Source organism: Buteo buteo, chromosome 29 (assembly GCF_964188355.1).
Source record: "Buteo buteo chromosome 29, bButBut1.hap1.1, whole genome shotgun sequence".
NCBI classification, from domain to species: Eukaryota; Metazoa; Chordata; class Aves; order Accipitriformes; family Accipitridae; genus Buteo; species Buteo buteo.
In genome coordinates this window covers 768,970-790,091 of record NC_134199.1, presented here as the reverse complement: position 1 = coordinate 790,091, position 21,122 = coordinate 768,970, and the positions used below count along the sequence as shown (strand labels likewise).

Below are 21,122 nucleotides of genomic sequence, written 5' to 3'. Positions count from 1 at the left end.
GAGGCGCTCGCGCAAGGCACTTGTGCGACGCTCGTGAACGGCGGTCACGTCGGTGAACGGTTTATTGGCTTCTGCTGGGCACCAGGGTCCTCGTGCGAGGGCCTCTCACCCCCGTCCTCGTGCAAGGGCCCCTCCAGTGGCAGCAGACACCCTGGGGGGGGGGCAATAAAGCAGCTGTTACCATGGCAATAGGCCCCGGATGTCTGGGTCCCTTTTTTGGGGGGGGTGGGGGTAGCGGGGTCTGGGACGCATGGGTGCCTTGGGGTGGGAGTTGCATTGCCTGGACACCTGGGTGTCGTCGTCATCCCCCCGGACATCAGGATCCCCCCCCGAAATTGCAGATCCCCCCTGGACAGCTGGGTCCCCCCCCACAAGCGTGGGTCCCCCCCTGACTTCCTCGTCCCCCCTAGACACCTGGGTCCCCCCCCAGAATCGTGGGTCCCCCCCCCAAACACCAGAGTCCTCACGGTGTGGCCGCAGCTGCAGAACGCAGAGGAAATATTTTGGGGGGAGTCGCCCCTCCGCGTCCCCCGGCGTCAGGATCACCCCGTTGGCTGAGCGGAAAAAGGGGATCCCCTCTGCGGGGGGGGGGGGGGGGGGCGGGGGGGTCAGCTGGATGCCTGCATCCACCCCCCCGACCCCCCCCAAGACGCCTGGGTGCCCACTCACCCGCCAGTGCCCGGGGACCGTCGATGATGATGGCGATCTCCGAATCCGGCCTCATCCCTGCGAAGGGGTGGAATTTTGGGAGAGGGGGGGGGGTGTCAGGGGTGCCCAGAGGCCGGGGTCCCCCCAGGATTAGGGTGCCCGGACGCCGGGGTCCTCACCGCTGCGCACCCCGGGGTCCCCGGGGAGGCCGGGTGCCAGGTGGATGTGGGTGCGCCCCATGGGTGCCAGCCCCCCGGCACGGATGGGGGGCCAGAAGCGGCGGCGGGTGCCGTGAGCCAGGGTGGGGGGCAACGCCTCGGGGGTCCGCAGGGGCGTCAGCTCCAGTGCCGGCACCTGGGACCCCCCAGAAAAACCGTGGGACCCCCCAAGATCCCTGGAACCCCCAAGGTTCCCCTGTGGGACACGAGGACCCCCAAATCCCACCCCAGATAGCCAAGAACCCCCTCTGGGACACCCCAGTCCCCCAAGGATGCTCAGGTTCCCCCCCAGAGGTCCCAAATCACCCCGGGACCCCCAAGATCCCTCTCTAGAGTGCCCCCCCCCGGACCCTCAAATCCCCTTGGGACCCTCAAATCCCCCTGGAGCACCCCAGGGACCCCAACCCCCCCCGGAACCCCCAAGACCCTTCTCTAGAACACCTTGGGGACCCCCAAATCCCACTGGGCCCCCCAAGCCCCACCTCTGGAGCATCCCAAATCCCCCCGAGACCCCTAAATCCTTCTCCAGAGTGCCCCAGGGACCCCAACCCCCCCCCGGGACCCCCAAGATCCTTCTCTAGAATACCTTGGGGACCCCCAAATCGCGCTGGGCCCCCCAAGCCCCACCTCTGGAGCATCCCAAATCTCCCTTGGGACTCCCAAATCCCCCTGGAGCACCCCAGGGACCCCAACCCCCCCCCGGGACCCCCAAGACCCTTCTCTAGAACACCTTGGGGACCCCCAAATCCCACTGGGCCCCCCAAGCCCCACCTCTGGAGCATCCCAAATCCCCCCGAGACCCCTAAATCCCTCTCCAGAGTGCCCCAGGGACCCCAACCCCCCCCGGGACCCCCAAGACCCTTCTCTAGAACACCTTGGGGACCCCCAAATCCCGCTGGGCCCCCCAAACCCCACCTCTGGAGCATCCCAAATCCCCCTGGGACCCCTAAATCCCTCTCCAGAGTGCCCCAGGGACCCCAACACCCCCCCCCGGGACCCCCAGGCCCCCCCCCACCTGCAGGGAGTGCCCCTGGTTGGCGCGGATGCGCAGGGGGTCGGGGCGCAGGGCGAAGCGTCCCTTGGGGTCCGCAGCCACCAGCCGCCGCAAATCCTCTTCCGAGACCCCCGCGAAGCGCGGCAGCCGCAGCAGGGCCCCCACCTCGACAAAGCCGTCTGCGCCCCCAAATCCCCCCCCCCCCAACCCCCCGTCACTGGGGTCCCAGGCGTCTGGGGTGGCCTGGGGGTGGAGGGGGGGGTCCCAGGGGTTGGTCTGAGGTGCTGGGGTGGTTAAGGGGTCCCGGGGGCATCGGGGGGGGGGTCCTGGGGGGGTTGTTTGGGGTGCTGGGGCAGTTGGGGGGGGTGCCAGGGTGGGTCATGGGGGTTGGTGGGGGACATGAGGGACCCAAGGAGCAGATGAGGGGCTGGGGGGGTGGAATTGGGGGGGGGGGGGGGCTGTCCCACAGCTCCTCCCTGGGGTCCGGGGGGCTCTTGAGGGGGGGGGGGGTGTCACAGGTGGGTCCATACGGGCAGCGGGGGGGGGCACACACGCACCCGGCCCCATGGGCAGCCCCACGGCCGCGGCCCCATGGCGGAGGACGTAGCTCAGCGCCTTCGACAGCCCCACGGACGGGTCCTGCGGCGGGGGGGGGCGCGTACCCCTGCGTGTCGTCGTCGTCCGTGCCCCCACCTTGGGTGTCCCCCCCCCCCCCCGCACTCCTGGATCCCCCCGGACGCCTGGGTTCCCCCCCCCCCCGGGTGTCCTGTTCCCACACCCCCCTCCCCCCGCACTCCCGGGGTCCGTGTCTGTCGTCCCCCCCCACTCCCGGGTCCGTGTCTGTCCCCCTCCCGCACCTCCGCCTGTCCGTGTCGCCCCCCCGCATTCCCGGGGTCCGTGTCTGTCGTGTCTGTCCCCGCCCCCCCCTCACTCCCGGGGTCCGTGTCTGTCCCCCTCCCGCACTCCCGGGGTCCGCGTCCCCCCCCCCCCCCACTCCCGGGGTCCGTGTTCCCCCCCACCCCCCGCACTCCCAAGGTCCGTGTCCGTGTGTGTCCCCCAATCCCGGTGTCCGTGTCCGCCCCCCCCCCCCCCCCCCGCCCCGCACTCCCGGTGTCCGTCTGTGTCCCCCCCCCGGACTCCGTGTCCCCCCCCGCACTCCCGGTGTCCGTGTGTTTGTCCCCCCCGGACTCCCGGGTTCCGTGTCCCGTCCCCCCCCCCCGCACTCCCGGTTGTCCATGTCGTCCCCCCCCGCCCGCCCGGTGCCCGTGTCCCCCCCCCGTCCCCCCCCCCAACCTCCTCCCGCCGCCGCCGCCGCCGCCGGGCCGCGCCCCCGCCCTCCCCGTCGGCCATGCGCCACCACGTGCCCTCCCACGTGACCACGCCCTCTCCCCGCCCCCCCCACGTGACTGCCCCCCATACACACGTGACTCCCCGCCCCCACCACACGGGGGCGCTGCCGCGTCCGAGGGTTTATTGCCCCTCCCCCCCCTCCTCCCCCCCCTCCCCCCCCTCAGTCGAGTTTCCGGGTCCCCAGTTTGGGGGGACCCGGTTTGGGGGGGCCCCGCGGACCCCCCCGACGTTTGGCCTCCAGCTCCTGGCGCCGACGCTGCTGCCGCTGCCCCGAGCCTGGGGGGGGGCCTGGGGGGGGCACAGAGGTCATGGGGGGTCACGGGGGGGGGGTGTCTTGGGGAAAGGGGGGGGGGGCGCGAGGGGGATGGAGGGGGGTCAGGGGGTCCCGGGGGGGGGGGGGGAGTTGGGGGTACCCCCATGGGGGAGGTCCCGGGGTCCCAGGGAGGCAAATGGGGCACCCTGGGGGGGTCCCAGGGGACCTGGGGGGATCCCTTAGGAGATGGGGGGGGTACCCCAGGGGGGCTGGGGGGGGGCCAGAGGAGCTGGGGTGGTCCCGGAGTGTTGGGGGCGGGGGGTGGAGTGCTCTGGGGGTCCCGGGGGCTGGGGTGGTTCCAGGGGGGGGGGGGTGCTCTGGGGGTCCAGGGGGCTGGGGGAGTCCCTGGGGGGCTGGAGGGGGTCCGGAGGGTGGTCTATGGGGGGGTCCTGGGGGTCCCGGAGGAGACTGGGGGGTCCCAGGAGACATTGGGCAGGTCCCTGGGTTCCCAGGAGGCTGAGGGGGGGTCCCAGGGCAACTGAGGGGGGGGTCTTACCCTGCTGGCGCGGCAGTGCCTCCCAGGCGTCCTCTGTGCCCCACTCCCCCCCCACCCCCCACTCCCCCTCCCCTTCTTCATCCCCCCCAGCTGAGGGAGGGGCAGCGGGGGGGGGGTCTGGCGGAGGGGGTCCGGGGGTCTGTGGGGGGGCCCCCCCATCCTCCTTGCTGCTCACGGGGGGGGTCCTGGGCAGCTCCATGTCCTGGGGGGGGGAGCACACATGGGGAGAGAGTGGGGGTCATACTGTGCCCCTCCCCAAACTGTGACACCCCCCCCCAAAGTGTGACTCCCCCCAAACTCACCTCCAGGCTGCCCCAGTCATCGTCCCAGCCATCAGGATCCTCCAGGGGGGGCTCCTCGGGGGGGGACTCTGGAGAGGACAAATGGGAGGGGTCGGGGGGGGGGTTCTGGGGGGTCCCCGGGGGTGGGAGGGGGTTCAGGACCCGTGGGGACCCCCTGGGGGGCGGCATTGGGGTCCACGGGGGGCGTTTGGGGGACCCTGGGGGGGGGCAGTGAAGACGTAGGGACCCCAGAGGGCATCTGGGAACCCTTGGAGGGGGGGAACACACGACAACACACTCACCTTTTGGGGGGGCCTTTGGGTCCTCGGCAGGGGTCTGCAGGGGGGTCTGTGGGGGGGCCCCGGCCTCAGCCCCCATCAGGCGCGCCGTCAGCGAGGTGACACCAGTGACGGCCCAGGACACGGCAGCCCCCAGCCCCCCCGACCCCCCCCCCGGACCCCCTGGGGCAGCGGCTGCACTGGGAGGGTCTGGGAGAGGGAGGGAGGGGTCATGGGGTGGCGGGGGGGCACCCCCAAACACCCCCCATGTCCCCCCACCCCCGGGTGAGTTCCCAATGTCACCCCCTTACTGCCCCCCCCAGAAGCCCCCCATATGTGCCCCCGAACTGCCCAGCAGCCCCCCATGTCCCCCCCATCCCTGTGCCCCCCTCCAATTCTCCCCCCCTCTCCCCAGTACCCCTACTTCTCACCCCAGCCCCCCCCATTCTTGCCCCCCCATTCTCTCACCCTCCTCCGGGGCCCCCCCAGCTTCAGCAGCCGCCTCCAGCTGATCCAGGAAGCTGCGGATCGCCCTGAAAGCCTGGGGGGAGCCACAGGGGGGGCCCCAACAGTGAGGGACCCCCCCTGAAAGACAGGAGACTCCCCCAGCCCCGGTGACGCCCAGATGAGGACACCCCCCCCCCCAGCACCCACTGCACGAGCACCCTGACCCCCAGCACCCATTGCAATTGACTCTCAGCACCCCCCAGCACCCCCACTGCAATCAGCCCCCCCCCAGCACCCATTCCAATGGCACTCCCAGCACCCAGACCCCCCCCAGCACCCACTGCACGAGCACCCTGACCCCCAGCACCCATTGCAATTGACTCCCAGCACCCCCCCAGCACCCCCACTGCAATCACACCCCCCCAGCACCCACTGCACGAGCACCCTGACCCCCAGCACCCATTCCAATGGCACTCCCAGCACCCCCCAGCACCCCCACTGCAATCAGCCCCCCCCAGCACCCATTCCAATGGCACTCCCAGCACCCAGACCCCCCCCCCCCCAGCACCCACTGCACGAGCACCCTGACCCCCAGCACCCATTGCAATTGACTCCCAGCACCCCCCCAGCACCCCCACTGCAATCACACCCCCCCCACCACTGCACGAGCACCCTGACCCCCAGCACCCCCCCAGCACCCCCACTGCAATCAGCCCCCCCAGCACCCACTGCACAAGCACCCTGACCCCCAGCACCCATGGCAATGGGACTCCCAGTGCCTAGACCCCCCCAGCACCCCAATTGCAATGAGCACTCCCCCCCCAGCACCCATTGCAATTGACTCCCAGCACCCCCCCAGCACCCCCACTGCAATCACACCCCCCCCCAGCACCCACTGCACGAGCACCCTGACCCCCAGCACCCATTCCAATGGCGCTCCCAGGACCCCCCAGCACCCCCACTGCAATCAGCCCCCCCCAGCACCCATTCCAATGGCACTCCCAACACCCAGAGCCCCCCCCAGCACCCATTGCAATTGACTCCCAGCACCCCCCAGCACCCCCACTGCAATCACACCCCCCCAGCACCCATTGCAATGGCACTCCCAGCACCCAGACCCCCCCCCCGGCACCCACTGCACGAGCACCCTGACCCCCAGCACCCCCCCAGCACCCCCACTGCAATCAGCCCCCCCAGCACCCACTGCAATGGGACTCCCAGTGCCTAGACCCCCCCCAGCACCCCAATTGCAATGAGCACTCCCCCCCCAGCACCCATTGCAATTGACTCCCAGCACCCCCCCAGCACCCCCACTGCAATCACACCCCCCCCCAGCACCCACTGCACGAGCACCCTGACCCCCAGCACCCATTCCAATGGCACTCCCAGCACCCAGACCCCCCCCCAGCACCCACTGCAGGAGCACCCTGACCCCCAGCACCCCTTACGACAGGATTCCGGCCCCCCCCAGCACCCACCTGCTGCCGCACGCCGGGGTGGGGGTCCGTGGTGAGCCCGCAGAGGGCGGGCAGCACCCTGCCGGCGCAGTCCTGCGGCGAGTAGCACCCATGGGTGGCGGCGAAGGCGGCGACGGCGGCCGCCCGCGCCGGGGCGAAGGGGTCCCGCGTCGCCCGCGCCAGGGCGGGGGCCAGCACCCGCTGACGGGTCTGGGGGGGGGGCAGAGGCAGAGTGAGAGGCGGTGGGGTGCCGGGGTGGGTGGTGGGGGGGTGGGTGCGTGCTTACCTGGGGGGGCAGGAGGGGTCCCAGGCGCCCCAGGCAGAGGGTGGCGTTGCAGCGCAGGGGTCCCAGCGCGTCGCCCGCCTGCACCCGCAGCAGCAGCCGCGGCAGCTCCCGGCCCCGCTTGGCCTCCCCCAGCTTGGGGGCCAGCAGCACCATCGACTGCGGGGGGGGGGGGGCAGGAGGTCGGGGTGGGGGGCAGGAGGGACCCCGGCATCCGGGGACACCCATTTGTGGGGACCCAGGTGTTTGGGGGGGGACACCCAGGAGTTTGGGGGGGGGGGACACCCAGACATATGGGGGGAACCCAGGAGGTCTGGGGGGACCGAAGTGATGGGGGGGGGGCAGGAGGGACCCCGGCATCTGGGGACACCCATTTGTGGGGACCCAGGTGTTTGGGGGGGGGGACACGCAGGAGTTTGGGGGGACCCAGGCATCAGGGGACCCAGATATATGGGGGGAACCCAGGAGGTTGGGGGGACCGAAGTGATTGGGGAGGGGGGGGGAAGGAGGGACCCCGGCATCTGGGGACACCCATTTGTGGGGACCCAGGTGTCTGGGGGGGACACCCAGGAGTTTTGGGGGGGGGGGACACCCAGACATATGGGGGGAACCCAGGAGGTCAGGGGGGACCGAAGTGATGGGGGGGTGCAGGCGTCTGGGGCACCCAGGGGCTCAGGTATTTGTGGGGACCCAGGTGCCTGGGGGGGGGACACGACACCCAGGAGTTTGGGGGGACCCAGGCATCAGGGGACCCAGACATATGGGGGGAACCCAGGAGGTCGGGGGGGACCGAAGTGATGAGGGGGGGGCAGGAGGGACCCCGGCATCCGGGGACACCCATTTGTGGGGACCCAGGTGTTTGGGGGGGACACCCAGGTGTTTGGGGGGGGGGAACCCTGACATATGGGGGGAACCCAGGAGGTCGGGGGGGACCAAAGTGATTGGGGGGGGGGGCAGGAGGTCGGGGTGGGGGGCAGGAGGGACCCCAGCACCTGGGGACACCCATTTGTGGGGACCCAGGTGTTTGGGGGGGGGGACACGCAGGAGTTTGGGGGGACCCAGGCATCAGGGGACCCAGATATATGGGGGGAACCCAGGAGGTTGGGGGGACCGAAGTGATTGGGGGGGGGGGCAGGAGGGACCCCGGCATCTGGGGACACCCATTTGTGGGGACCCAGGTGTTTGGGGGACACACCCAGGTGTTTGGGGGGGGGACACCCAGACATATGGGGGGAACCCAGGAGGTCGGGGGGGACCAAAGTGATTGGGGGGGGGGGGCAGGAGGTCGGGGTGGGGGGCAGGAGGGACCCCAGCACCTGGGGACACCCATTTGTGGGGACCCAGGTGTTTGGGGGGGGGGACACGCAGGAGTTTGGGGGGACCCAGGCATCAGGGGACCCAGATATATGGGGGGAACCCAGGAGGTTGGGGGGACCGAAGTGATTGGGGGGGGGGCAGGAGGGACCCCGGCATCTGGGGACACCCATTTGTGGGGACCCAGGTGTTTGGGGGGGGGGAACCCAGACATATGGGGGGAACCCAGGAGGTCAGGAGGGACCGAAGTGATGGGGGGGGGCAGGCGTCTGGGGCACCCAGGGGCTCAGGTATTTGTGGGGACCCAGGTGCCTGGGGGGGGGACACGACACCCAGGAGTTTGGGGGGACCCAGGCATCAGGGGACCCAGACATATGGGGGGAACCCAGGAGGTCGGGGGGGACCGAAGTGATGAGGGGGGGGCAGGAGGGACCCCGGCATCTGGGGACACCCATTTGTGGGGACCCAGGTGTTTGGGGGGGACACCCAGGAGTTTGGGGGGGGGGGACACCCAGACATATGGGGGGAACCCAGGAGGTCAGGGGGGACCGAACTGATGGGGGGGGCAGGAGGTCGGGGTGGGGGGCAGGAGGGACCCCAGCATCCAGGGACACCCATTTGTGGGGACCCAGGTGTTTGGGGGGGGGGGACACGCAGGAGTTTGGGGGGACCCAGGCATCAGGGGACCCAGATATATGGGGGGAACCCAGGAGGTTGGGGGGGACCGAAGTGATTGGGGAGGGGGGGGGAGGAGGGACCCCGGCATCTGGGGACACCCATTTGTGGGGACCCAGGTGTTTGGGGGGGGACACACACCCAGGAGTTTGGGGGGTGGACACCCAGACATATGGGGGGAACCCAGGAGGTCAGGAGGGACCGAAGTGATGGGGGGGGGGCAGGTGTCTGGGGCACCCAGGGGCTCAGGTATTTGTGGGGACCCAGGTGCCTGGGGGGGGGACACGACACCCAGGAGTTTGGGGGGACCCAGGCATCAGGGGACCCAGACATATGGGGGGAACCCAGGAGGTCGGGGGGGACCGAAGTGATGGGGGGGGGGCAGGAGGTCGGGGTGGGGGGCAGGAGGGACCCCGGCATCTGGGGACACCCATTTGTGGGGACCCCGGTTTTTGGGGGGGGGCACCCAGGTGGTTGGGGGGGGGACCGAAGTGATGGGGGGGGGGGATGCATCTGGGGCACCCAGGGGCTCAGGTATTTGTGGGGACCCAGGTGTCCGGGGGGGGGGACAACACCCAGGAGTTTGGGGGGACCCAGACATCAGGGGACCCAGATATATGGGGGGAACCCAGGAGGTCGGGGGGGACCGAAGTGATGAGGGGGGGGCAGGAGGGACCCCGGCATCTGGGGACACCCATTTGTGGGGACCCAGGTGTTTGGGGGGGACACCCAGGAGTTTGGGGGGGGGGGACACCCAGACATATGGGAGGAACCCAGGAGGTCAGGGGGGACCGAACTGATGGGGGGGGGCAGGAGGTCGGGGTGGGGGGCAGGAGGGACCCCAGCATCCAGGGACACCCATTTGTGGGGACCCAGGTGTTTGGGGGGGGGGAACCCAGACATATGGGGGGAACCCAGGAGGTCAGGAGGGACCGAAGTGATGGGGGGGGGGCAGGTGTCTGGGGCACCCAGGGGCTCAGGTATTTGTGGGGACCCAGGTGCCTGGGGGGGGGACACGACACCCAGGAGTTTGGGGGGACCCAGGCATCAGGGGACCCAGACATATGGGGGGAACCCAGGAGGTCGGGGGGGACCGAAGTGATGAGGGGGGGGCAGGAGGGACCCCGGCATCTGGGGACACCCATTTGTGGGGACCCAGGTGTTTGGGGGGGACACCCAGGAGTTTGGGGGGGGGGACACACCCAGACATATGGGGGGAACCCAGGAGGTCGGGGGGGACCGAAGTGATTGGGGGGGGGGCAGGAGGGACCCCGGCATCTGGGGACACCCATTTGTGGGGACCCAGGTGTTTGGGGGGGACACCCAGGAGTTTGGGGGGGGGGACACACCCAGACATATGGGGGGAACCCAGGAGGTCGGGGGGGACCGAAGTGATTGGGGGGGGGGGCAGGAGGGACCCCGGCATCTGGGGACACCCATTTGTGGGGACCCAGGTGTTTGGGGGGGGGCACCCAGGTGGTTGGGGGGGGGACCGAAGTGATGGGGGGGGGGGATGCATCTGGGGCACCCAGGGGCTCAGGTATTCGTGGGGACCCAGGTGTCTGGGGGAGATCCGGGAGTTTGGGGGGACCCAGGAGGTCCGGGGGGACCCAAGTGATTGGGGGGGGGGGTCAGGTGTCTGGGGGGGGGACACCCAGGAGTTCGGGGGGGACCCAAGTGATTGGCAGAGAAGGGGGGCAGGTGTCTGGGGGGGGGACACCCACATTTGGAGGGAACCCAGAGATCTGGGGGAGCCAGGTGACTGGGGGGGGACACCCACACATCTGGGGGGGACCCAGGTATCGGGGGGGGTTGCCCGGGCTGGGGGGCGCCCACCTTGACGGTCTGCTCGCGGATGGCGGGGTTGGTGTCGAGGAACCCGTGGGCGACGTGGGGGAAGATCTGGGCGTCCACCGTCGCCTCGGGCAGGAACTCCACGTAGTCCTCCAGCTGGGGGGGGGCAAGCGTCGGGGTGGGCCACCCCCCCCCGACCCCCACAGCTGGGGGGACCCCGCCCCCCCCCCCAGTGCCCCAGGACTGCCAGGGACCCTGGTGGCTGAGTGTCAAGGGAGGACCCCGGCGTCCGGCCCCACGGAAACAAGGACCCACAGGGATGAGAATCCCAGTGTCCGGCCCCACGGACCCCGGTGTCCAGCCCACGGAAACAAGGACCCACGGGGACGAGGACCCCAGCGTCCGGCCCCACAGAAACAAGGACCCACAGGGACGAGAATCCCAGCGTCCAGCCCCATGGAAACAAGGACCCACAGGGATGTGAATCCCAGTGTCCGGCCCCACGGACCCCAGTGTCTGGCCCCACGGAAACAAGGACCCACAGGGATGAGAATCCCAGCGTCCAGCCCCACGGAAACAAGGACCCACGGGGACGAGGACCCCAGTGTCCGGCCCCATGGACCCCGGTGTCCAGCCCCATGGAAACAAGGATCCACAGGGATAAGAATCCCAGTGTCCGGCCCCACGGAAACAAGGACCCACAGGGATAAGGACCCCAGTGTCCGGCCCCACAGACCCCAGTGTCCGGCCCCACGGAAACAAGGACCCACAGGGATGAGGACCCCAGTGTCTGGCCCCACGGACCCCAGCGTCCGGCCCCACAGAAACAAGGACCCACAGGGACGAGAATCCCAGCGTCCAGCCCCACGGAAACAAGGACCCACAGGGATGAGAATCCCAGCGTCCGGCCCCACAGAAACAAGGACCCACGGGGACGAGAATCCCAGCGTCCAGCCCCACGGAAACAAGGACCCACGGGGACGAGAATCCCAGCGTCCAGCCCCACGGAAACAAGGACCCACGGGGACGAGGACCCCAGTGTCTGGCCCCATGGACCCCGGTGTCCAGCCCCACGGAAACAAGGATCCACAGGGATGAGAATCCCAGTGTCCGGCCCCATGGAAACAAGGACCCACAGGGATGAGGACCCCAGTGTCCAGCCCCACAGACCCCAGTGTCCGGCCCCACGGAAACAAGGACCCACAGGGACAAGAATCCCAGTGTCCAGCCCCATGGAAACAAGGACCCACGGGGACGAGGACCCCAGTGTCCGGCCCCACGGAAACAAGGACCCACAGGGATAAGGACCCCAGTGTCCGGCCCCACAGACCCCAGTGTCCGGCCCCACGGAAACAAGGACCCATAGGGATGAGGACCCCAGTGTCTGGCCCCACGGACCCCAGCGTCCGGCGCCACAGAAACAAGGATCCACAGGGATGAGAATCCCAGTGTCCAGCCCCATGGAAACAAGGACCCACGGGGACGAGGACCCCAGTGTCCGGCCCCACGGAAACAAGGACCCACAGGGATGTGGACTGCGGTGTCTGGCCCCATGGAAACAAGGACCCACGGGGATGAGGACCCCAGTGTCCAGCCCCACACACCCCAGTGTCCGGCCCCACGGAAACAAGGACCCACAGGGATGAGGACCCTGGCGTCCAGCCCCATGGAAACAAGGACCCACAGGGATGTGAATCCCAGTGTCTGGCCCCATGGACCCCAGCATCTGGCCCCACGGAAACAAGGACCCACAGGGATGAGAATCCCAGTGTCCGGCCCCACGGACCCCGGTGTCCAGCCCACGGAAACAAGGACCCACGGGGATGAGGACCCCAGCGTCCGGCCCCACAGAAACAAGGACCCACAGGGACGAGAATCCCAGCGTCCAGCCCCATGGAAACAAGGACCCACAGGGACAAGGACCCCAGTGTCCGGCCCCACGGACCCCAGTGTCCGGCCCCACGGAAACAAGGACCCACAGGGATGAGGACCCCAGCGTCCAGCCCCATGGAAACAAGGACCCACAGGGATGTGAATCCCAGTGTCCGGCCCCACGGACCGCAGTGTCTGGCCCCACGGAAACAAGGACCCACAGGGATGAGAATCCCAGTGTCCGGCCCCACGGACCCCGGTGTCCAGCCCACGGAAACAAGGACCCACGGGGACGAGGACCCCAGCGTCCGGCCCCACAGAAACAAGGACCCACAGGGATGAGAATCCCAGCGTCCAGCCCCACGGAAACAAGGACCCACAGGGATGAGGACCCCAGTGTCCGGCCCCACGGACCCCAGTGTCCGGCCCCACGGAAACAAGGACCCACGGGGACGAGGACCCCGGTTCCCAGCCCCACGGCCAGGACCCCTCCCCACCTGCTGCAGCAGCTGCATGCGCAGCGCCCGGTCCGGGGAGGAGAAGAGGCGGACGATGACGGGGACGATGCGCTCCTGGTACTCGGGGGGGTCCAGCACCTTCGCCACCTGCGGGGACGGCGACGGGTGACGCCGGGGGGTGATGCCGGGGTGGGGGGACATGGGGCGGGGGGGGGGAGCACCCCACCTTGAGGAGGGGGGGCAGGGCGCTGGCGTCGGCGCTGCCGAACTCGAGGGCCGCCAGCAGCCGGGGCAGCAGCTTGTGGCGGCGAAAGGGGCCGGGGAGGGCGTCCAGGCGGCCGCTCAGCTCCTGCAGGAAGGTCCGGCGCTCCGAGGCATCCCGGACCTGGAGGGGGGCCGGGGAGGGCGTCAGGGGGTGGGGGGGCCGGGGACAGGGAGGGGGAGAGGGATGGGGGGAGAGGGATGAGGATGGAATGGGATCAGATGGGAACGGGGCTGGAGGGGACAGGGATGGGCTGAGGATGGAGGGATGGGGACAGGGATGGAGGGGACGGGAATGGGAATGGGGATGGGGACAGGGATGGGATGGGGAGGGAGAGGAGAGGGATGGGATGGAGGAACAGGGACAGAGCGGGGTAGGGAGAGGGATGGAGGGGAGAGGGATGGGGACGCGGACAAGGACAGGGATGGGATGGGGAAGGAGAGAATGGGGATGGGATGGGGAGGGAGAGGAGAGGGATGGGCTGAGGATGGAGGGACAGGGACAGAGAGCGGGGAGAGGGATGGAGGGGATGGGAATGGGAATGGGGATGGGGACAGGGATGGGATGGGGAGGGAGAGGACAGGGATGGGCTGAGGATGGAGGAACAGGGACAGAGGGGGGGGTAGGGAGAGGGATGGAGGGGACAGGGATGGGGACACGGACAAGGACAGGGATGGGATGGGATGGGGATGGAGGAACAGGGACAGAGCGGGGTAGGGAGAGGGATGGAGGGGACAGGGATGGGGACACGGACAAGGACAGGGATGGGATGGGGAGGGAGAGAATGGGGATGGGATGGAGAGGGAGAGGAGAGGGATGGGATGGGGATGGAGGAACAGGGACAGAGCGGGGTAGGGAGAGGGGTGGAGGGGACAGGGATGGGATGGGGAGGGAGAGGAGAGGACAGGGATGGAATGGGGACCGGGACCGCCTGGGGATGGGGACAGAGAGGACACGCCGGAGGTGGGAGACAGGGAGAGGCCACCACAGACCGGGATGGGGACAAAGCCAGGGCACCGAGGATGAGGATGGGATGGGGATGGGGACGGGGACGGCGCGGGTGGCACAGACCTGGAGCTGCTCGAGGAAGAGGCCGGTGTGGACGAGGGGGCAGGCGAGGAAGGCCCCCGGACGCTGCAGGCGCTGCAGGAGCTGTCCTGGCCCCGGCCTCGCCGATGGCTCCGCGGCCACCAGCTCGCAGAAGGGGGGGACCAGCCCCGCCGGCAGCTGGGGACAGGGGGGACGGGGGTCAGGGGGACCGCGGAGTCCGGGGGGCACCCAGGGCGGTGGGGGAACCCAGGCACCCGGGGGGGACCCAAGCCTTTGGGGGGGACACAGGTTGTTGGGGGGGACCCAGGTGTTTTGGGGGACCCAGGCATTTGGGGGAACCCAGGTGGGTGGGGGACCCAGGGGGGTGGGGGGAACCCAGACACCTGGGGGGGGACCCAAGCCTTTGGGGGGGACACAGGTCGTTGGGGGAACCCAGGCGTTTTGGGGGCAACCAGGGGGGACCCAAGCCTTTGGGGGGGACACGTTTTGGGGGCACCCAAGTGGGTGGGGGGAACCCAAGCAACCGGGGGAACCCAAGCCTTTGGGGGGGACACAGGTCGTTGGGGGGGTCCAGGCACCCGGGGGGAACCCAGGTGTTTTGGGGGACCCAGGCATTTAGGGGAACCCAGGCACCTGGGGGGGGACCCAAGCCTTTGGGGGGACACAGGTCGTTGGGGAACCCAGGCGTTTTGGGGGCACCCAAGTGGGTGGGGGGAACCCAAGCAACCAGGGGGGACCCAAGCCTTTGGGGGGGACACAGGTCTTTGGGGGGGCCCAGGCACCCAGGAGGAACCCAGGTGTTTTGGGGGACCCAGGCATTTGGGGGAACCCAGGTGGGTGGGGGACCCAGGGGGGTGGGGGGAACCCAGACACCTGGGGGGGGACCCAAGCCTTTGGGGGGGACACAGGTCGTTGGGGGAACCCAGGCGTTTTGGGGGCACCCAGGTGGGTGGGGGGAACCCAAGCAACCAGGGGGGACCCAAGCCTTTGGGGGGACACAGGTTGTTGGGGGGGCCCAGGCACCCTGGGGCAACCCAGGTGTTTTGGGGGACCCAGGTATTTGGGGGAACCCGGGGGGGGGCACCTAGGCATGCAGGGGAGACCTGGGTGTTTTGGGGGACAGAGGAGTTCAGGGGACCTGGGGGGGGGGGTGGAACTGAACCCAGCAGCCGGGGGTGGGAAAACAGGTACTGGGGGAACCCTGGTGTTTGGGGTGGCCCAGGCTGGGAGGGGGGGCCCGGGGGGACCCCGTTCTCCGGGCTGACCTTGCCGAAGCTGCGCAGGGCCGTGGGCCGGGGAAGGGGCCCGTTGAAGACCTCCCAGATGAGGCAGCCCAGGCGCCACATGTCCCCCGCCCTGGGGAGAGCCGTGGCAGCACGGGGACACCGGGACCCCCCCGGTCCCCTCTGTCCCCCCCAGAGCCCCCCATGGCCACCTTCCCCCCAGACCCATGACCCCCCCCCATGTCCCTCCCCAGCCCTTGTGTGTGTTCCCCAAGGCCCTCCGTGCCCCCCAGGCCCCACGGCCCCCCCACGGCCCTGTGTCCCCCCCCAAGACCCCCATGTGTCCCCCCCAGGCCCCATGTCCCCCCGACCCCCCCCATGTCCTCCCATGACCCCCAATGACCCCACGTCCCCCCCATGGCCCTGTGTCCCCCCACAAGACCCCCATGTCCCCCCGACCCCCCATGTCCTCCCATGACCCCCAATGACCCCACGTCCCCCCCATGGCCCTGTGTCCCCCCCACCATGTCCCCCCATGTCCCTGTGTCCCCCATATCCCCCCCCATGTCCCCCCAGGAGCCCCCGTGTCCCCAGGCCCCACATCCCCCCCATGGCCCTGTGTCCCCCCACAAGACCCCCATGTCCTCCCATGCCCCCCCCATGCCCCCCCATAACTCACCAGGGCTCACCCTGCCCTCGTGAGGGGTCGCTGAGCTCGGGGGGGTCCTGGGGCTGGGGGGAAACGCCGGGGGGGCGAGGGGGGACCCCCTCGCTGGCGGCCGCCACCCGCTCCAGCCCCCCCAGCTTCCAGTCGCCCCCCGGGTCGACGAAGATGGCGTCCAGCCCCAGCGCGTGGTGCACCAGCCCCGAGCCCCCCAGGAAGGACAGCGCCGTCTGCGGGAGCGCTCGCTTGGGATCGGGGACCCCCCCAGATGATGAGGTACCCCCCCTCGGATGCCTGGGTCCCCTCCTGAACACCCGGGTCCAACCCTGCATGCCCGGGCCCCCCCAAATGCTTGGGACCCCCCCCCCCCAGACACCCAGGTCCCCCCGACCCCGAACGTCTGATTCCCCGCAAACACCTGGGTCCCTCCCGGATGCCTGGGACCCCCCCAGATCCCAGGGTCCCCCTGGACCCCTGTGGCCCCCCTCCAGACCCCAGGGTCCCCCTGGACCCCTGTGGCCCCCCTCCAGACCCCAGAGTGCCCCTGGACCCCTGGGCCCCCCCCCGGATCCCAGGGTCTCCCCCAGATCCCAGGGTCCCCCTGGATGCCTGGGCCCCCCCTCTCCAGATCCCAGAGTGCCCCTGGACCCCTGGGCCCCCCCCCCAGACCCCAGGGTCCCCTCGGATGCCTGGGACCACCCTGGATCCCAGGGTTCCCCCAGATGCCTGGGCCCCCCCCCCAAATCCCAGGACCACCCCGGATGCCTGGGTCCCCCCCAGATGCCTGGTCCCCTCCAGATCCCAGGTTCCCCCCGGACACCTGGGACCCCCCACCCCCGGGGGTCCCCTCCGCCCCCCTCACCAAGAGCTGGTGCAGCCCCCAGGCCACCTCCTGCTCCCCCAGGTCGCCCGTGGGGGGCCGCAGCTGCAGGTGCCGGCGCAGCGGCGTCACCGCCTCCGTCACCAGGTACAAGCACTGCTCCGTCTGGGGGGGCCGCCACGTCACCGCACGCACCCCCCACAGCCTCACAGGCCCCCCGCCCCCCCCCCGTATCCCCACGTTGTCCCCGCATCCCCCTACGTCCCCCCACCTCCCCTCTGCATGTCCCCACGCATTCCTGTCCCCCGTGTCCCCTCGTATCCCCCCCCCATCGTCCCCCTGCGTCCCCCAGGAAGGACAGCATCCCCGTGTCCCCCTGTCCCCTCGTATCCCCCCCGTATCCCCCCCCCATCGTCCCCCTGCGTCCCCCAAGAAGGACAGCATCCCCGTGTCCCCCTGTCCCCCGTGTCCCCTCGTATCCCCCCGCCATCGTCCCCCTGCGTCCCCCAGGAAGGACAGCATCCCCGTGTCCCCCTGTCCCCCATGTCCCCTCGTAACCCCCCCATATCCCCCCCCGCCATCGTCCCCCTGCATCCCCCAAGAAGGACAGCATCCCCATGTCCCCCTGTCCCCTCGTATCCCCCCCGTATCCCCCCCCATCGTCCCCCTGCGTCCCCCAAGAAGGACAGCATCCCCGTGTCCCCCTGTCCCCTCGTGTCCCCCCCTGTATCCCCCCCCCATTGTCCCCCAAGAAGGACAGCATCCCCGTGTCCCCCTGTCCCCTCGTGTCCCCCCCTGTATCCCCCCCCCATTGTCCCCCAAGAAGGACAGCATCCCCGTGTCCCCCTGTCCCCCGTGTCCCCTCGTATCCCCCCGCCATCGTCCCCCTGCGTCCCCCAGGAAGGACAGCATCCCCGTGTCCCCCTGTCCCCTCGTGTCCCCCCACATCCCCCCTGGTCCCTGCGTGTCCCTCGCGTCCCCTCGCTGCGCCCACGTCCCCCCGTGTCCCTGCCCGGCCCCGACGTCCCCGTGTCCCCCCCCCCGCGCCCCTCACCTCCAGGCTGTCGAGGTACCCCAGGACGCTGGGGTGCCGCAGGCTGCGCAGGCGCCGCAGGGCTGCCCGGGCCAGGGGGGTGGCAGCCGCGTCCCCCGTCCCCAGGCTGTGGGCGAAGACCGACACCGGCGCCCCGTCCGCCTGGGACAGGGGGACACCGTGGGGACGGGGCGGGGGGGACACGGGGGGACATGGGGATGGGGGGTACGGGGACATGGGGGGGGCATGGGTGGACACAGGGACGGGGTGGTATGGGGAGATGGAGCGGTACGCGGACATGGGGGGACGGGGGGACATGGGGGGGTACAGGGACATGGGGGGACGGGGGGACATGGGGGGGTACAGGGACATGGGGGGACAGGGGGACATGGGGGGGTACGGGGACAGGGGGGCCAGGGGGTCGTGGGAACATGGGGGGGACACGTGGATGGGGTGGTACAGGGAGACGGAGTGGTACGGGGACATGGGGGGACAGGGGGACATGGGGGGGTACAGGGACATGGGGGGACAGGGGGACATGGGGGGGTATGGGGACATGGGGGGACACGGGGACATGGGGGGGTACGGGGACATGGGGGGGACAGGGGGTCGTGGGAACATGGGGGGGACACGTGGATGGGGTGGTACAGGGAGACGGAGTGGTACGGGGACATGGGGGGACAGGGGGACATGGGGGGACATGGGAGGGTACGGGGACATGCGGGGGTAGGGGGACATGGGGGCCAGGGGGTCGTGGGAACATGGGGGGGAACACGGGGATGGGGGGATACGGGGACATGGGGGTGCAGGGGGAGATGAGGGGACATGGGGGGACACAGGGACGGGGGGAGCAGGGAGACATGGGGGTACGGGGACATGGGGGGACACGTGGAGGCCACGGGGATGGGGGAGGGGGCATGGGGGGACACGGGGATGGGGGCCAGGGGGTCGTGGGGACATGGCGGGGGGACACGGGGGGACACGGGGAAGAGGGGCCTGGGGATGGGCGGGCCCCAGGAGACGGGGGCAGGGCGACACGGACACGGGGACACGCCGCGGACAGGACGGGCCCCCCCGCCCCGCTCCCCCCTCGCCCCCCCCCACCTTTCGGCGCCCCCGCAGCAGCCGCCAGAGCGGGGCCGGGGCCGCGTCCGCCGCCGGGGCCGAGGCCGGGTCCGGAGCCGGGTCGGGCGGGCCCAGCTCGAAGGGGAAGTCCCGCACCGGGTCCCGGGAGAAGAGCCACATCGCGGGGGCCCGGGGGGGGCCCGGGGGGCGCCCGGGGGTCCGGGGGGGGCCGAGGCCGGCGCGGGCCCAGAGGCGGCGGCGGCGGCGCCGGGCGGGAGGATCCGGTGGCGGACCAGGGGGCGGGGCCGGGGCGGGGCCGGGGCCTGGGGCGGGGCCTAGGGCTGAGAGCGGGGCCGGGGCGGGGAAGGGGAGGGGCGAGGGGAGGGGGGCGGAGCCGAAGAAGGGGGACTGAGACGGAGCCGGTGGGGAGGTGGGGAGGAGCGAGGGGCGGGGCGAGAGAGCGAGGGGAGGGGCGAGGGGAGAGCGGTGGGCGGGAGGAGCGAGGGGCGGGGCGGGAGAGCGGGAGCGGGGAGGAGCGAGGGGAGGAGCGAGGGGCGGGGCCCCGGAGGGGCGGGGCGCGAGAGGGGGGCGTGGAGGACACGCGGCCAGGAACAGGCTGGCGGGACCAGGCGGTGACGTCATGGGGAACGGGCAGTGACGCCGTAGCGGGTGTCAGGGTCAGGCCGGCGGTGGCACAGGCCCGTGATGACATCACCCCCCCGTCATCCCCCACCCCCGACACCAGGGACTACACGAGGCCAGTCAGGTCTCAGCAAGTTTATTGGTCACTGAGGGTCCCCGTCGCGATACGGGCTACCTTGTGACACGGGCTCGTCAAAGCAGTACAGGGCCCCCATCGCGATACGGGGTCTGTTGCGACACAGGCTTGTCAAAGCGGTACAGGGTCCCCAGCACGATACGGGGTCCCCATCACGATACAGACTCCGTTGTGACACGGGCTCGTCAAAGCAGTACAAGGTCCCCGTCACGATACGGGCACCGTTGTGACATGGGCTCATCAAAGCAGTACAGGATCCCCATCACGATATGGGGTCTGTTGCGACACAAGCTTGTCAAAGCGGTACAGGGTCCCCGTCACGATACGGGGTCCCCATCACGCTACAGAGTCCGTTGTGACATTGGTTCATCAAAGCGGTACAGGGTCCTCGTCGTGCCATAGAGTCGTTGAAGGAACACGGGGTCCCCGTCATGCTATAGGGTCTCTGTCACGATACGGGGTTCCCACTGCAATACCGGTCTTGAAAGAGACAGAGGGTTCCTATCGTGGGACAAAGTCCTCAAAGAAACATGGGGCCCCCTGTCATGATACGGGATCCCTGTCATGACAAGGGGTCACCCTGTCCCTGTATGGTGGGATTCCCCAAACAACACCAAGTCCCCAGAGTAACTGGGGGGGGGACCTATCGTGATACTAGGGGGCTGAGGCCCCAGGGGGGAGGGTGTCTGTCATGATACAGGGGGGGCTGAGGCCCCAGAGGAATTGGAGGGGCCCTATCACGATACAAGGGGGCCCTATTGCAATACGGAGGGGCCGAGGCCCCAGAATTGGGGGGCCCTATTGTGATACAGGCAGGCCTGAAGCCCCAGAGGAATTTGGGGGGGGGCCTATCATGATACAGGGGGCCCCTATGGCAATACAGGGGGGCCAAGGCCCCAGAGGAATTGGGGGGGCCCTATCACGATATAAAGGGGGGGGCCAAGGCCCCAGAGGAAGGGGGGCTGGGCCCTATCGCGATACGAAGAGGCAGGCCGTCAGCGGGCGCCGCGGGGGGTCGAACCCCGCCCCGGGTGGGTCCCGGGGGTGCCCCCACCGGCACCTTTTGCTTTTTTTTGGCCTTTTTGGGTGCAGAGGAGAAAAAGCAAAACCTGAGACAACGGGGTTCTCTCAGGAAAAGAAAAACCTCCCAGAGCGGGGGGAGGGGCGCCCGCCGGGGGCCCCGCCCCGCCCCTCCCCCCCGGGGTGCAAACCCCCTTCCTTTGGGTCCCTGGCCACGTTTGGGGGGAATCGGGGGGAATTTGGGGCCGGAGGAGCACGGCGGCTCTGCGGGGAGGAGGCAGGCGGGCGCCGCCACCACCCCCCGAAACGCCCCGCCAAGGGGGAAAGCG

The 21,122-nt window shown here is 70.1% G+C and overlaps 2 protein-coding genes across 2 annotated transcripts; both read right to left on the bottom strand.

Moving 5' to 3' along the window:
• Positions 1–31: 31 nt before the first annotated feature.
• On the bottom strand, positions 32–3,222 carry TRPT1 (tRNA phosphotransferase 1). The gene is made up of 7 exons (XM_075059393.1): positions 3,154–3,222; positions 2,418–2,499; positions 1,882–2,039; positions 828–1,002; positions 670–726; positions 468–578; positions 32–151 (listed from the first exon to the last, which is right to left on the bottom strand). Exons 1-7 carry the CDS (start codon positions 3,208–3,210, stop codon positions 45–47), a joined length of 747 nt encoding a protein of 248 aa, XP_074915494.1. The 5' UTR covers positions 3,211–3,222; the 3' UTR covers positions 32–44.
• Positions 3,223–3,362: 140 nt separating this feature from the next.
• On the bottom strand, positions 3,363–19,292 carry SCYL1 (SCY1 like pseudokinase 1). Its single transcript, XM_075018389.1, has 16 exons — positions 19,035–19,292; positions 17,952–18,092; positions 16,940–17,062; positions 16,093–16,307; positions 15,456–15,546; positions 14,212–14,367; positions 13,105–13,263; positions 12,918–13,025; positions 10,591–10,704; positions 6,769–6,924; positions 6,504–6,692; positions 5,047–5,119; positions 4,603–4,788; positions 4,322–4,389; positions 4,020–4,221; positions 3,363–3,498 (listed from the first exon to the last, which is right to left on the bottom strand). The coding sequence occupies exons 1-16, from the start codon at positions 19,173–19,175 to the stop codon at positions 3,371–3,373; spliced, it is 2,250 nt and encodes a 749-aa protein (XP_074874490.1). The 5' UTR covers positions 19,176–19,292; the 3' UTR covers positions 3,363–3,370.
• Positions 19,293–21,122: the final 1,830 nt, after the last annotated feature.

Bases quoted from the DNA above. Each gene is read 5' to 3' on its own strand.
- TRPT1 (XM_075059393.1), bottom strand. From the start codon at position 3,210: ATGGCCGACGGGGAGGGCGGGGGCGCGGCCCGGCGGCGGCGGCGGCGG. The intron at 579-669 runs GTGAGTGGGCAC...CCCCCCCCGCAG, and splicing joins CGGTCCCCGGGCACTGGCGG to AGGGGATCCCCTTTTTCCGC. The intron at 152-467 runs GTGAGGACTCTG...CCCCCCCCCCAG, and splicing joins TCTGCAGCTGCGGCCACACC to GGTGTCTGCTGCCACTGGAG.
- SCYL1 (XM_075018389.1), bottom strand. From the start codon at position 19,175: ATGTGGCTCTTCTCCCGGGACCCGGTGCGGGACTTCCCCTTCGAGCTG. The intron at 18,093-19,034 runs GTGGGGGGGGGC...CCCCTGTCCCAG, and splicing joins TGCTGCGGGGGCGCCGAAAG to GCGGACGGGGCGCCGGTGTC. The intron at 4,789-5,046 runs GTGAGAGAATGG...TCCCTCTCCCAG, and splicing joins TGGGGGGGCCCCGGAGGAGG to ACCCTCCCAGTGCAGCCGCT.